Genomic DNA, 15062 nt, shown 5'->3' on the forward strand with positions numbered 1-15062 from the left:
GGCCTAACTACCACATCCATGTAGCAGGCCTGATCCCCTGGCCTAACTACCACATCCATGTAGCAGGCCTGATCCCCTGGCCTAACTAACACATCCCTATAGCAGGCCTGATCCCCTGGCCTAACTAACACATCCATGTAGCAGGCCTGATCCCCTGGCCTAACTAACACATCCATTTAGCAGGCCTGATCCCCTGGCCTAACTACCACATCCCTGTAGCAGGCCTGATCCTCTGGCCTAACTACCACATCCATTTAGCAGGCCTGATCCCCTGGCCTAACTACCACATCCCAATAGCAGGCCTGATCCCCTGGCCTAACTAACACATCCATGAAGCAGGCCTGATCCCTGGCCTAACTACCACATCCATGTAGCAGGCCTGATCCCCTGGCCTAACTACCACATCCATGTAGCAGGCCTGATCCCCTGGCCTAACTAACACAACCCAATAGCTGGCCTGTTCCCCTGGCCTAAGTAACACATCCCAATGGTAGGCCTGTTCCCCTGGCCTAACTAACACATCCCAATGGTAGGCCTGTTCCCCTGGCCTAACTAACACATCCCAATAGCTGGCCTGATCCCCTGGCCTAACTAACACACCCCAATAACAGGCCTGTTACCCTGACCTAACTAACACATCCCAATAACAGGCCTGTACCCTGGCCTAACTAACACACCCCAATAACAAGCCTGTACCCTGGCCTAACTAACACATCCCAATAGCTGGCATGATCCCCTGGCCTAACTAACACACCCCAATAACAGGCCTGTTACCCTGGCCTAACTAACACACCCCAATAACAGGCCAGTTACCCTGGCCTAACTAACACACCCCAATAACAGGCCTGTTCCCCTGGCCTAACTACCACATCCCTATAGCAGGCCTGTACCCTGGCCTAACTAACACACCCCAATAACAGGCCTGATCCCCTGGCCTAACTACCACATCCCTATAGCAGGCCTGATCCCCTGGCCTAACTACCACATCCATTTAGCAGGCCTGATCCCCTGGCCTAACTACCACATCCCTGTAGCAGGCCTGATCCCCTAGCCTAACTACCACATCCATTTAGCAGGCCTGATCCCCTGGCCTAACTACCACATCCCTGTAGCAGGCCTGATCCCCTGGCCTAACTACCACATCCATTTAGCAGGCCTGATCCCCTAGCCTAACTACCACATCCATTTAGCAGGCCTGATCCCCTGGCCTAACTACCACATCCCTATAGCAGGCCTGTTCCCCTGGCCTAACTACCACATCCCAATAGCAGGCCTGATCCCCTGGCCTAACTAACACATCCATGTAGCAGGCCTGATCCCCTGACCTAACAAACACATCCCTATAGCAGGCCTGATCCCCTGGCCTAACTACCACATCCCTATAGCAGGCCTGTACCCTGGCCTAACTACCACATCCATGTAGCAGGCCTGATCCCCTGGCCTAACTACCACATCCATGTAGCAGGCCTGATCCCCTGGCCTAACTAACACATCCCTATAGCAGGCCTGATCCCCTGGTCTAACTACCACATCCCTATAGCAGGCCTGATCCCCTGGCCTAACTACCACATCCATGTAGCAGGCCTGATCCCCTGGCCTAACTACCACATCCATGTAGCAGGCCTGATCCCCTGGCCAAACTACCACATCCATGTAGCAGGCCTGATCCCCTGGCCTAACTAACACATCCCAATAGCTGGCCTGTTCCCCTGGCCTAGCTAACACATCCCAATGGTAGGCCTGTTCCCCTGGCCTAACTAACACATCCCAATAGCTGGCCTGATCCCCTGGCCTAACTAACACACCCCAATAACAGGCCTGTTCCCCTGGCCTAACTAACACACCCCAATAACAGGCCTGTTACCCTGGCCTAACTAACACATCCCAATAACAGGCCTGTACCCTGGCCTAACTAACACACCCCAATAACAGGCCTGTACCCTGGCCTAACTAACACATCCCAATAGCTGGCCTGATCCCCTGGCCAAACTAACACACCCCAATAACAGGCCTGTTACCCTGGCCTAACTAACACACCCCAATAACAGGCCTGTTACCCTGGCCTAACTAACACATCCCAGTAACAGGCCTGTACCCTGGCCTAACTAACACACCCCAATAACAGGCCTGTACCCTGGCCTAACTAACACATCCCTATAGCAGGCCTGATCCCCTGGCCTAACTAACACATCCATGTAGCAGGCCTGATCCCCTGGCCTAACTAACACATCCATTTAGCAGGCCTGATCCCCTGGCCTAACTACCACATCCCTGTAGCAGGCCTGATCCTCTGGCCTAACTACCACATCCATTTAGCAGGCCTGATCCCCTGGCCTAACTACCACATCCCAATAGCAGGCCTGATCCCCTGGCCTAACTAACACATCCATGAAGCAGGCCTGATCCCCTGGCCTAACTACCACATCCATGTAGTAGGCCTGATCCCCTGGCCTAACTACCACATCCATGTAGCAGGCCTGATCCCCTGGCCTAACTAACACAACCCAATAGCTGGCCTGTTCCCCTGGCCTAACTAACACATCCCAATGGTAGGCCTGTTCCCCTGGCCTAACTAACACATCCCAATGGTAGGCCTGTTCCCCTGGCCTAACAAACACATCCCAATAGCTGGCCTGATCCCCTGGCCTAACTAACACACCCCAATAACAGGCCTGTTACCCTGACCTAACTAACACATCCCAATAACAGGCCTGTACCCTGGCCTAACTAACACACCCCAATAACAAGCCTGTACCCTGGCCTAACTAACACATCCCAATAGCTGGCATGATCCCCTGGCCTAACTAACACACCCCAATAACAGGCCTGTTACCCTGGCCTAACTAACACACCCCAATAACAGGCCAGTTACCCTGGCCTAACTAACACACCCCAATAACAGGCCTGTTCCCCTGGCCTAACTACCACATCCCTATAGCAGGCCTGTACCCTGGCCTAACTAACACACCCCAATAACAGGCCTGATCCCCTGGCCTAACTAACACATCCATGTAGCAGGCCTGATCCTCTGGCCTAACTACCACATCCATTTAGCAGGCCTGATCCCCTGGCCTAACTAACACATCCATGTAGCAGGCCTGATCCCCTGGCCTAACTACCACATCCATGTAGCAGGCCTGATCCCCTGGCCTAACTACCACATCCATGTAGCAGGCCTGATCCCCTGGCCTAACTAACACATCCATTTAGCAGGCCTGATCCCCTGGCCTAACTACCACATCGCTATAGCAGGCCTGATCCCCTGGCCTAACTACCACATCCCTATAGCAGGCCTGATCCCCTGGCCTAACTACCACATCCATTTAGCAGGCCTGATCCCCTGGCCTAACTACCACATCCATGTAGCAGGCCTGATCCCCTGGCCTAACTACCACATCCATGTAGCAGGCCTGATCCCCTGGCCTAACTACCACATCCCTATAGCAGGCCTGACCCCCTGGCCTAACTACCACATCCATTTAGCAGGCCTGATCCCCTGGCCTAACTACCACATCCATGTAGCAGGCCTGATCCCCTGGCCTAACTACCACATCCCTATAGCAGGCCTGTTCCCCTGGCCTAACTACCACATCCCAATAGCAGGCCTGATCCCCTGGCCTAACTAACACATCCATGTAGCAGGCCTGATCCCCTGGCCTAACTACCACATCCATGTAGCAGGCCTGATCCCCTGGCCTAACTACCACATCCATGTAGCTGGCATGATCCCCTGGCCTAACTAACACACCCCAATAACAGGCCGGTTACCCTGGCCTAACTAACACACCCCAATAACAGGCCTGTTACCCTGGCCTAACTAACACATCCCAATAACAGGCCTGTACCCTGGCCTAACTAACACACCCCAATAACAGGCCTGTTCCCCTGGCCTAACTACCACATCCATATAGCAGGCCTGTACCCTGGCCTAACTAACACACCCCAATAACAAGCCTGTACCCTGGCCTAACTAACACACCCCAATAGCTGGCATGATCCCCTGGCCTAACTAACACACCCCAACAACAGGCCAGTTACCCTGGCCTAACTAACACACCCCAATAACAGGCCTGTTCCCCTGGCCTAACTACCACATCCCTATAGCAGGCCTGTACCCTGGCCTAACTAACACACCCCAATAACAGGCCTGATCCCCTGGCCTAACTAACACATCCATGTAGCAGGCCTGATCCTCTGGCCTAACTACCACATCCATTTAGCAGGCCTGATCCCCTGGCCTAACTAACACATCCATGTAGCAGGCCTGATCCCCTGGCCTAACTACCACATCCATGTAGCAGGCCTGATCCCCTGGCCTAACTACCACATCCATGTAGCAGGCCTGATCCCCTGGCCTAACTAACACATCCATTTAGCAGGCCTGATCCCCTGGCCTAACTACCACATCGCTATAGCAGGCCTGATCCCCTGGCCTAACTACCACATCCCTATAGCAGGCCTGATCCCCTGGCCTAACTACCACATCCATTTAGCAGGCCTGATCCCCTGGCCTAACTACCACATCCATGTAGCAGGCCTGATCCCCTGGCCTAACTACCACATCCCTATAGCAGGCCTGATCCCCTGGCCTAACTACCACATCCATGTAGCAGGCCTGATCCCCTGGCCTAACTACCACATCCCTATAGCAGGCCTGTTCCCCTGGCCTAACTACCACATCCCAATAGCAGGCCTGATCCCCTGGCCTAACTAACACATCCATGTAGCAGGCCTGATCCCCTGGCCTAACTACCACATCCATGTAGCAGGCCTGATCCCCTGGCCTAACTACCACATCCATGTAGCTGGCATGATCCCCTGGCCTAACTAACACACCCCAATAACAGGCCTGTTCCCCTGGCCTAACTAACACACCCCAATAACAGGCCTGTTACCCTGGCCTAACTAACACATCCCAATAGCAGGCCTGTACCCTGGCCTAACTACCACACCCCAATAACAGGCCTGTTCCCCTGGCCTAACTAACACACCGCAATGACAGGCCTGTACCCTGGCCTAACTAACACACCCCAATAACAGGCCTGTTCTCCTGGCCTAACTAACACATCCCAATAACAGGCCTGTACCCTGGCCTAACTACCACATCCCAATAACAGGCCTGCACCCTGGCCCAACTACCACATCCCTATAGCAGGCCTGTTACCCTGGCCTAACTACCACATCCCTATAGCAGGCCTGTACCCCTGACCTAACTAACACACCCCAATAGCAGGCCTGTACCCTGGCCTAACTAACATACCCCAATAACATGCCTGTTCACCTGGCCTAACGAACACACCCCAATAACAGGCCTGTACCCTGGCCTAACTAACACACCCCAATAACAGGCCTGTACCCTGGCCTAACTACCACATCCCTATAGCAGGCCTGTACCCTGGCCTAACTAACACACCCCAATAACAGGCCTGTTCCCCTGGCCTAACTAACACACCCCAATAACAGGCCTGTACCCTGGCCTAACTAACACACCCCAATAACAGGCCTGTACCCTGGCCTAACTAACACATCCCAATAACAGGCCTGTACCCTGGCCTAACTAACACATCCCAATAGCAGGCCTGTACCCCTGGCCTAATTAACACACCCCAATAGCAGGCCTGTACCCTGGCCTAACTAACACACCCCAATAACAGGCCTGTTCCCCTGGCCTAACTAACACACCCCAATAACAGGCCTGTACCCTGGCCTAACTAACACACCCCAATAACAGGCCTGTACCCTGGCCTAACTACCACATCCCAATAACAGGCCTGTACCCTGGCCCAACTACCACATCCCAATAACAGGCCTGTACCCTGGCCTAACTACCACATCCCAATAGCAGGCCTGTACCCTGGCCTAACTAACACACCCCAATAACAGGCCTGTACCCTGGCCTAACTACCACACCCCAATAACAGGCCTGTACCCTGGCCTAACTACCACATCCCTATAGCAGGCCTGTACCTTGGCCTAACTACCACATCCCAATAACAGGCCTGTTACCCTGGCCTAACTACCACATCCCAATAACAGGCCTGTATCCTGGCCTAACTACCACATCCCTATAGCAGGCCTGTACCCTGGCCTAACTAACACATCCCTATAGCAGGCCTGATCCCCTGGTCTAACTACCACATCCCTATAGCAGGCCTGATCCCCTGGCCTAACTACCACATCCATGTAGCAGGCCTGATCCCCTGGCCTAACTACCACATCCATGTAGCAGGCCTGATCCCCTGGCCAAACTACCACATCCATGTAGCAGGCCTGATCCCCTGGCCTAACTAACACATCCCAAATAGCTGGCCTGTTCCCCTGGCCTAGCTAACACATCCCAATGGTAGGCCTGTTCCCCTGGCCTAACTAACACATCCCAATAGCTGGCCTGATCCCCTGGCCTAACTAACACACCCCAATAACAGGCCTGTTCCCCTGGCCTAACTAACACACCCCAATAACAGGCCTGTTACCCTGGCCTATCTAACACATCCCAATAACAGGCCTGTACCCAATAACAGGGCATAACTAACACACCCCAATAACAGGCCTGTACCCTGGCCTAACTAACACATCCCAATAGCTGGCCTGTTACCCTGGCCTAACTAATAGCAGGCCTGTACCCTGGCCTAACTAACACACCCCAATAACAGGCCTGTTACCCTGGCCTAACTAACACATCCCAGTAACAGGCCTGTACCCTGGCCTAACTAACACACCCCAATAACAGGCCTGTACCCTGGCCTAACTACCACATCCCAATAGCAGGCCTGTACCCTGGCCTAACTACCACACCCCAATAACAGGCCTGTTCCCCTGGCCTAACTAACACACCGCAATGACAGGCCTGTACCCTGGCCTAACTAACACACCCCAATAACAGGCCTGTTCTCCTGGCCTAACTAACACATCACAATAACAGGCCTGTAACCTGGCCAGACTACCACATCCGAATAACAGGCCTGCACCCTGGCCCAACTACCACATCCCTATAGCAGGCCTGTTACCCTGGCCTAACTACCACATCCCTATAGCAAGCCTGTACCCCTGACCTAACTAACACACCCCAATAGCAGGCCTGTACCCTGGCCTAACTAACATACCCCAATAACATGCCTGTTCACCTGGCCTAACGAACACACCCCAATAACAGGCCTGTACCCTGGCCTAACTAACACACCCCAATAACAGGCCTGTACCCTGGCCTAACTACCACATCCCTATAGCAGGCCTGTACCCTGGCCTAACTAACACACCCCAATAACAGGCCTGTTCCCCTGGCCTAACTAACACACCCCAATAACAGGCCTGTACCCTGGCCTAACTAACACACCCCAATAACAGGCCTGTACCCTGGCCTAACTAACACACCCCAATAACAGGCCTGTACCCTGGCCTAACTACCACATCCCTATAGCAGGCCTGTACCTTGGCCTAACTACCACATCCCAATAACAGGCCTGTTACCCTGGCCTAACTACCACATCCCAATAACAGGCCTGTATCCTGGCCTAACTACCACATCCCTATAGCAGGCCTGTACCCTGGCCTAACTACCACATCCCTATAGCAGGCCTGTACCCTGGCCTAACTACCACATCCCAATAACAGGCCTGTACCCTGGCCTAACTACCACACCCCAATAACAGGCCTGTACCCTGGCCTAACTACCACACCCCAATAACAGGCCTGTACCCTGGCCTAACTACCACATCCCAATAACAGGCCTGTACCCTGGCCTAACTACCACACCCCAATAACAGGCCTGTACCCTGGCCTAACTACCACATCCCAATAACAGGCCTGTACCCTGGCCTAACTACCACATCCCAATAACAGGCCTGTACCCTGGCCTAACTACCACATCCCAATAACAGGCCTGTACCCTGGCCTAACTACCACATCCCAATAACAGGCCTGTATCCTGGCCTAACTACCACATCCCTATAGCAGGCCTGTACCCTGGCCTAACTACCACATCCCTATAGCAGGCCTGTACCCTGGCCTAACTACCACATCCCAATAACAGGCCTGTACCCTGGCCTAACTAACACATCCCAATAGCAGGCCTGTACCCCTGGCCTAACTACCACATCCCAATAACAGGCCTGTACCCTGGCCTAACTACCACATCCCTATAGCAGGCCTGTACCCTGGCCTAACTACCACATCCATGTAGCAGGCCTGATCCCCTGGCCTAACTAGCACATCCATGTAGCAGGCCTGATCCCCTGGCCTAACTAACACATCCCTATAGCAGGCCTGATCCCCTGGCCTAACTACCACATCCCTATAGCAGGCCTCATCCCCTGGCCTAACTACCACATCCCAATAACAGGCTTGTACCCTGGCCTAACTACCACACCCCAATAACAGGCCTGTACCCCTAACCCAACTACCACATCCCAATAACAGGCCTGTACCTTGGCCTAACTACCACATCCCTATAGCAGGCCTGTACCCCTGACCTAACTAACACATCCCAATGGACTGGATAATTACACCATTTACAATCATCACCTCTTCTATTAACCAGCCTGATATCATGTAGGAGAGACGCAGGGAGGGGAAGAGGAGAGAGAGACAACAAGCAAAAGAGAGAGAGGCTGGTGAATAGAGAGAGAGGGAGAGAGAGAGAGTGAAAGAGAGTGTGTGAGAGAGAGAGGGAGAGAGAGAGCGAGAGAGAGTGTGTGAGAGAGAGGGAGAGGGAGAGAGAGAGAGCGAGAGAGAGTGTGAGAGAGAGAGGGAGAGAGAGAGAGCGAGAGAGAGTGTGAGAGAGAGAGGGAGAGAGAGAGAGCGAGAGAGAGTGTGAGAGAGAGAGGGAGAGAGAGAGAGTGAGAGAGAGTGTGAGAGAGGGAGAGAGAGAGAGAGCGAGAGAGTGTGTGTGAGAGAGAGAGAGAGAGAGAGAGAGAGAGAGAGAGAGGGAGAGAGAATGTGAGAGAGAGAGGGAGAGAGAGAGCGAGAGAGTGTGCGAGAGAGAGGGAGAGAGAGAGAGCGAGAGAGAGTGTGAGAGAGAGAGCAAGAGCGAGGGACAAAGAGAGTGGGATACATGGAGGGAGTGAAACAAAGAGACAGACAGAGAGAGAGGAGGGAGATATGATAAAGAAGCAGACTACTGTATGGAGATAGAGATGGAAGGTGAATGAAGAGAGAACGATGGAGAAGAATATAAATAACCACACAGAACAGCTGCTGCCCGTGACTAGAGGAATATATATATATATCAGAGGCAGACAGAAGCTTTGTCTCCTTAACTTACCCTGACATTCAAGGTTTCTCTCCTCAAATCCTGGGTTACACAGGCAGTTCCCGATGGGCACCAGCCACTCTCCGTCCGCCCCGCAGTACATTTTGGGAACGTCACGCTCCTCTGAATCATTTACGCAGGATCCTCGGACTTCTACCAGTGATGAGGTGTCAGCCCCGGTGGTGGTGTCAGGGAACTGGGCCAGGTTCCTCACAGCCAGGGGACACTTCTTATAGAACACCCTGACAGACACCAGGGCGATGCAGGCTCCCACGTCCTGGAAGGCCAGGTAGAAACCCTTCCGGGTCAAGGCTCCCACATCCCTGACCTCCGTATTCAACTTCATGATGCGGTCTCCGATGTCCACCTGGGTGAAGCTCTCGTCGGCCGCCACCGTGTCGATCTTGCCAAACTGGTTCTCTCGGATGTAGCGCTCCTTGTCGTTGTTGGACTCGTAGTAGTAAAGGTTGAAGGTCTCCTTGCAGGTTCCCATGACACCAGGGAGGCTGTTACAGTCGCGCAGGGTGAACTTGATTTCAATGTAGACACGCTGGGCGCCAACCCGGGGGATCCAGTCCGTTCTAAGCCAGTTGTTCTGGTTGGGTTCCATCACGTTACACACCTGGTACGTCCTGATGGGGATGTTCTTCTCATCCATGATGCTCACCTCCTCCCACTGAGGAGACAAACACAGGAAATTGTAGGAAAACATCTGACAAACATTATGACAAATCTGTCAAATGGTAGGCCACATATTAACTTGCAGACATACATTGAGAAAGACCATAGCAGAACGGGGACTTAATGTCTGCGTCTCAGTAGGTCAAGTATTTCAAACCAAACGTAATAATAAATGCATGACAAAGCCTAATGTAAATAGCAAGGCCTGTTATAATGAAACTACTACCGGTACAATCAGAAATAAGTACACATAGGCTTGAATACAGTACAGAGGCCTGACGAGTACGTTTTATCTCCACATAAAAGGAAACCAAGCAAATCCTTGGGGAACATGCACCATTAAAATTATTATTTTAATGTCAAATCATGATGACCTCAATGTAAATCCCCATAACTCCATGATTCATTTAAAGGTCACCAAATGGAGAGAAATACAGAGTGAGGGTGAAGAGATATTGAAAGAATCTTGTGTATGAGCTAATGGATAGGCCTTAAGGCTGTAGGGGCTTATAGTGATCTGAACAAAAACCCAATGGAAAAGGGTGTCTGTGTTCCTTCTGTAGGCCTACAACTTATTTTGGAGAGGGAGAGGGTTTGGACAGCACACATGTGGACCGGGTGTTTTTAGAATGAACTCATGAGGTGCATGGATTACGTTATCGATGACTGGCTGGCTTATCATTATAGGAACAATGTTTGTTTTACTTACGATAAAGTCCCAGCTACTAAAGAGCATGGGGTATATGGAGTTTTGAAAGGCGTTGGGGGCATTATGGTGTGTGCTTTTAAAGGGCCAACGCAGCCATTTTTATCTCAATATATTTATTTATTTATTTTATTTCACCTTTATTTAAGCAGGTAGGCAAGTTGAGAACAAGTTCTCATTTACAATTGCGACCTGGCCAAGATAAAACAAAGCAGTTCGACACATACAATGACACAGAGTTACACATGGAGTAAAACAAACATACAGTCAATAATACAGTATAAACAAGTCTATATACAATGTGAGCAAATCAGGTGAGATAAGGGAGGTAAAGGCAAAAAAAGGCCATGGTGGCAAAGTAAATACAATATAGCAAGTAAAACACTGGAATGGTAGATTTGCAATGGAAGAATGTGCAAAGTAGAAATAAAAATAATGGGGTGCAAAGGAGCAAAATAAATAAATAAAATAAAATAAATACAGTAGGGAAAGAGGTAGTTGTTTGGGCTAAATTATAGGTGGGCTATGTACAGGTGCAGTAATCTGTGAGCTGATCTGACAGTTGGTGCTTAAAGCTAGTGAGGGAGATGAGTGTTTCCAGTTTCAGAGATTTTTGTAGTTTGTTCCAGTCATTGGTAGCAGAGAACTGGAAGGAGAGGTGGCCAAAGAAATAATTGGTTTTGGGGGTGACCAGAGAGCTATACCTGCTGGAGCGCATGCTACAGGTGGGTGCTGCTATGGTGACCAGTGAGCTGAGATAAGGGGGGACTTTACCTAGCAGGGTCTTGTAGATGACATGGATAAATAATCATTTCGGGGTAACAATTAAGTACCTTACTGTGATTGTTTTAAATTAAAATGGACAAAAAGAAACAAAAAATTGCTTGTTAGCAAAGAAACATTTCTCAAGCAAGAATTTTGCTAGGACTGTCTGGGATTGGTCTGAGTGGAGAGGGGAAACTGAAAACTAGCTGCTATTGGCAGAGAGGTTTGGAACTCTCTTTCTTATTGGTCTATTAACTCATTTACCACCTGGTGATGTCAACAGGCAGGCTAAAACTCCATCCCACCAAAACAGGCTGAAATCTTCAGGTGGTCTTTTCAAATAACTCTTACACTAAAAGGGCATGATCATCATTTTCGAAATATAACAGTATTATTTGACATCTTAGTCTGGAAATAGGTTAAACAAATCAATAATAATAATAATAATGAAAACACAGGGAAATCTAATGTTTGACTGCACCGGGCCTTTAACATTACACAATGAGGTTTTAAAAAGTTGTCAAAGTGACTGCATTTAAAAACAAGAGCAGACAAGCCAGCCTTCTGCTTGTATCTGGTTAGGACTATATTCTATTTAGAGAAACGAGTCCAAACAGAGCTATTACTAGGGTGAAGGATGTATGCTGTGCTGAATTTGATTCAAGGCGTTGTCATAACTCTCGTTTAAAGCCCTATTCATTTGAGTAGGGGAGATAACGCTAAACATGGCTGAGGTTCCGATTTGAGAAAGTGTCCATCACCCCGCTGCTTTATTCAACAGCTTTCTTCTTTCTGCTTGGCCCTTTATTGTGGAAATCAACCGGCTAGGCAGATAAGGCCGCACCTTTCCCCGATAGCGGAGGAGAGGGAGAATGAGGGTAATTGGTCGTAATGAGAGCGTGAATGCAGGCCTGTCGGCGCTGCCAGCACCCTGTCAATCCATCCGCCACGGAGGAACCCGCTGAAGAAGGAACGGAGAGCACCCAACAGCAGCACACACGAGCCACATTCATTGAACAGCTACTCAACCCAATGGTGAATAAAACAAGTTGGAGAGAAGGCTGACACAAACCGGCAACGTTTATTTTGTGGGTCTATAGCATACCATAAACTGTATCATTAAAATATAATTGATATGCCAGAAGATGCCTGAATAGAAAGAAGAACGTAATGGAGAGCATATGTTGCTCTACTTTGGGCCACCTTGTTGGTTTAGTCTATAAATACAACAACACATATAAGATGGTTCCATGTAATTATTCAAACGCCAGTGCTGTTGCTGCTTCGGCTCAGGGAACGACGGACAGGGGAGTGTGTGCCAGACCGGCCCCAGCAGCGCGCACCGAAGGGCCTAACACGGACATTCCCGAAACAGTCGCACTCTATACCTTATCAGCGCAACTATATATATCCCAATTAGACCGCGGGATCATGCATTTAGTCCGATCACATTCCCTATTGCTTTATGGCCCAATCCAATCCTACTGTGAGGACTGAAACCCGCTGCCACTTCCCTTCATTCATCCATTCCAGAGGGCCCTTTCTGTGCTGCCAAGTTCCTCTTCCCCCGCGCCTCAATGGGGGAAAAGGATATAACGTTTCTCCACAAAGACCGATTCAATCAGCCGTCTATTCAGGAAACCTGACGCCCGCTGCAGTATCGGACTCAAATCTAACCATTACCGCGAGTAGAGGGAGAGAAGGACGGGGGGGGGGGGCGGTGGGCTATAGAGGACATCGTCTCTCCATTTTGACTCAACGGGGGACCCGCGTCTTAACAAGGGGCACTTACCCCTCCTTCTGTTGGGTTGGCGACCCAGCCCAACTCCCCCGCTACGGATCTGGAGTCCAGTAACGTCACTGAAAAACATAGAAAGAGAAGTGAGCAGTTATAGACGTTCATAACACTGAATATGTGTAACCTTGTCTACAGTGATGATATACAGTCTGGAACAGCCACCGTATTGTTGCCATAGTTGGATAGTTATTAAGCAGTTTGCCGAGGAAAACAACTAGGTGCAATCTGCTCAACTAAAGCCTGTCAGAAGTAAGCTAATGATCAATATGTAATGACGTATCTATAGGCCCATTCCACACACACCTACATCCATAAACGATGTAATATGTTTGCATTACTCAAATGCGTAATTGGATATATTTTTACAGGGGGTATGTGATGATTAAAAACATAAAGGGATCCCATTTGACAGGGATTTTATATTTTGTATAAAGAACCATATGGGTATTGACATTGTAACCCGGTGAATGCGACTCTCCAATACATGTTGGAGACTCCGTGCGTCTGTTTTATTAACTCAGGTCCTGAGGTTCTACGATGAGGAGCACGGACGTCTAAATCAACTTGCTTCAGTGAGAAATCAAAAAGAATCCGTAATGAGATTTCAATAGTCCCTTATATTTCTTACGGAAATCCTCTCACTGCGCAGTGAAGAAAATCACAAATGTAAGCGCTTAAATATGCAGCGAGTTAACATTTTTTTTAAGTGGATTTAATTTAAGATGTTGTCCTTTATCTGAAATGACTTGGGTAATTATTTTAGTATTGCTTTGAAGTTAATGCGTTTTGACAAAGAAAATGCGCAAACACCACTTGTTAATTGAATGAGAATAATTTTACAGAACTGCGACTGCAATACAAGGTTATGAACTAAAATTACATGGCTCATTTTGTAAGGGTGGCTTTTGCACAACGGCCTTGCACAAAACCAGACACATACATGCCCTCCAAAGCAATACTGATTTGTGTATAACATCGTGTCTTTGTAGCCTATATGGCTCATGAAAAAAACTAATTTTGCTGAAGAAGTTGGCTATCGCCTAATTAACAGAGACTGAAGAAATATTTAACAGCACTCCACTCAGACCCTGCTAGAGCCCCATATGGACTTCATACGCTGCGGCTTTCTGCAAAGCGCTTTCAGCAACTTAGGTAAAGAGATAACCTAGTAGTCTATGACACAAAACGTTCGATGGGTATGACGCATATGGAAAGCCTAATCCAATATCAGAGATTAATGGTACATGATGTTGAGCAAATTAATAGTGTTGGCCAATTCTTTGAGTGATGCTGGTCCTTGCACGAGTCCAGAATAGCTACGGGACACCGGGATTGTGGTCCGTCTCACACACGAAGTGGACGGAGTATAAACTAGCGGAGAAAAAGTCCAAAACCGGGCTCCGCTATTATTCCAAGTCTTACCTTCGTTTGGGGGGTAAATCCGTGCCGAAGAAACACACGTAGAAATTCCAAGCAGCACAGAGGTCGCCGTAAACAAAATCCCAGCCATGAGTGCCATTTGTCGTTTTTTCTGGTCGTTCGTTCCGCTCCTCACAGGTCTTGCTCTCTCTCTCTCCCTGTGGAATATGTGTTTGAAGCAGGGATAGAGCGAAGCTCCGAAACAGCCGGGAGGTGAGTCTGCGCGCTCTGACGCGGCAGTCCGTCCAAATAAGAAACACAGTGGTCGGGAAAACAGGGGCAAATAATCATTAACTGTCCCCCTACCCCTCAGCCATGAATGGACACTTGTATGGCCAAAATGGGACTGTGTAATGGGAGTTACTGTAATATTTAGTGAATTTCTGTCATGCGGACACCGCTATTTTTTATTGTTAAAGAGAAGCAATAAACTTCCAAGATAATGT

The 15062-nt window shown here is 49.6% G+C and overlaps 1 protein-coding gene across 1 annotated transcript in view; it reads right to left on the minus strand.

Moving 5' to 3' along the window:
* LOC135546598 (ephrin type-A receptor 4-like) overlaps window positions 1-14855 on the minus strand; it is a 69519-nt gene extending 54664 nt beyond the window's left edge. Inside the window, exons 1-3 of the mRNA XM_064975160.1 lie at window positions 14620-14855; window positions 13192-13259; window positions 9260-9923 (exon numbers count right to left, since the gene is read on the minus strand). Coding sequence (XP_064831232.1) covers window positions 9260-9923; window positions 13192-13259; window positions 14620-14716 — 829 coding nt within the window. The 5' untranslated portion in view covers window positions 14717-14855. The remainder of the gene's footprint in view (window positions 1-9259; window positions 9924-13191; window positions 13260-14619) is intronic.
* Between the last annotated feature and the right edge of the window lie 207 nt (window positions 14856-15062).

Source organism: Oncorhynchus masou, chromosome 9, assembly GCF_036934945.1.
Source record: "Oncorhynchus masou masou isolate Uvic2021 chromosome 9, UVic_Omas_1.1, whole genome shotgun sequence".
In the NCBI taxonomy this organism is placed as follows: Eukaryota; Metazoa; Chordata; class Actinopteri; order Salmoniformes; family Salmonidae; genus Oncorhynchus; species Oncorhynchus masou.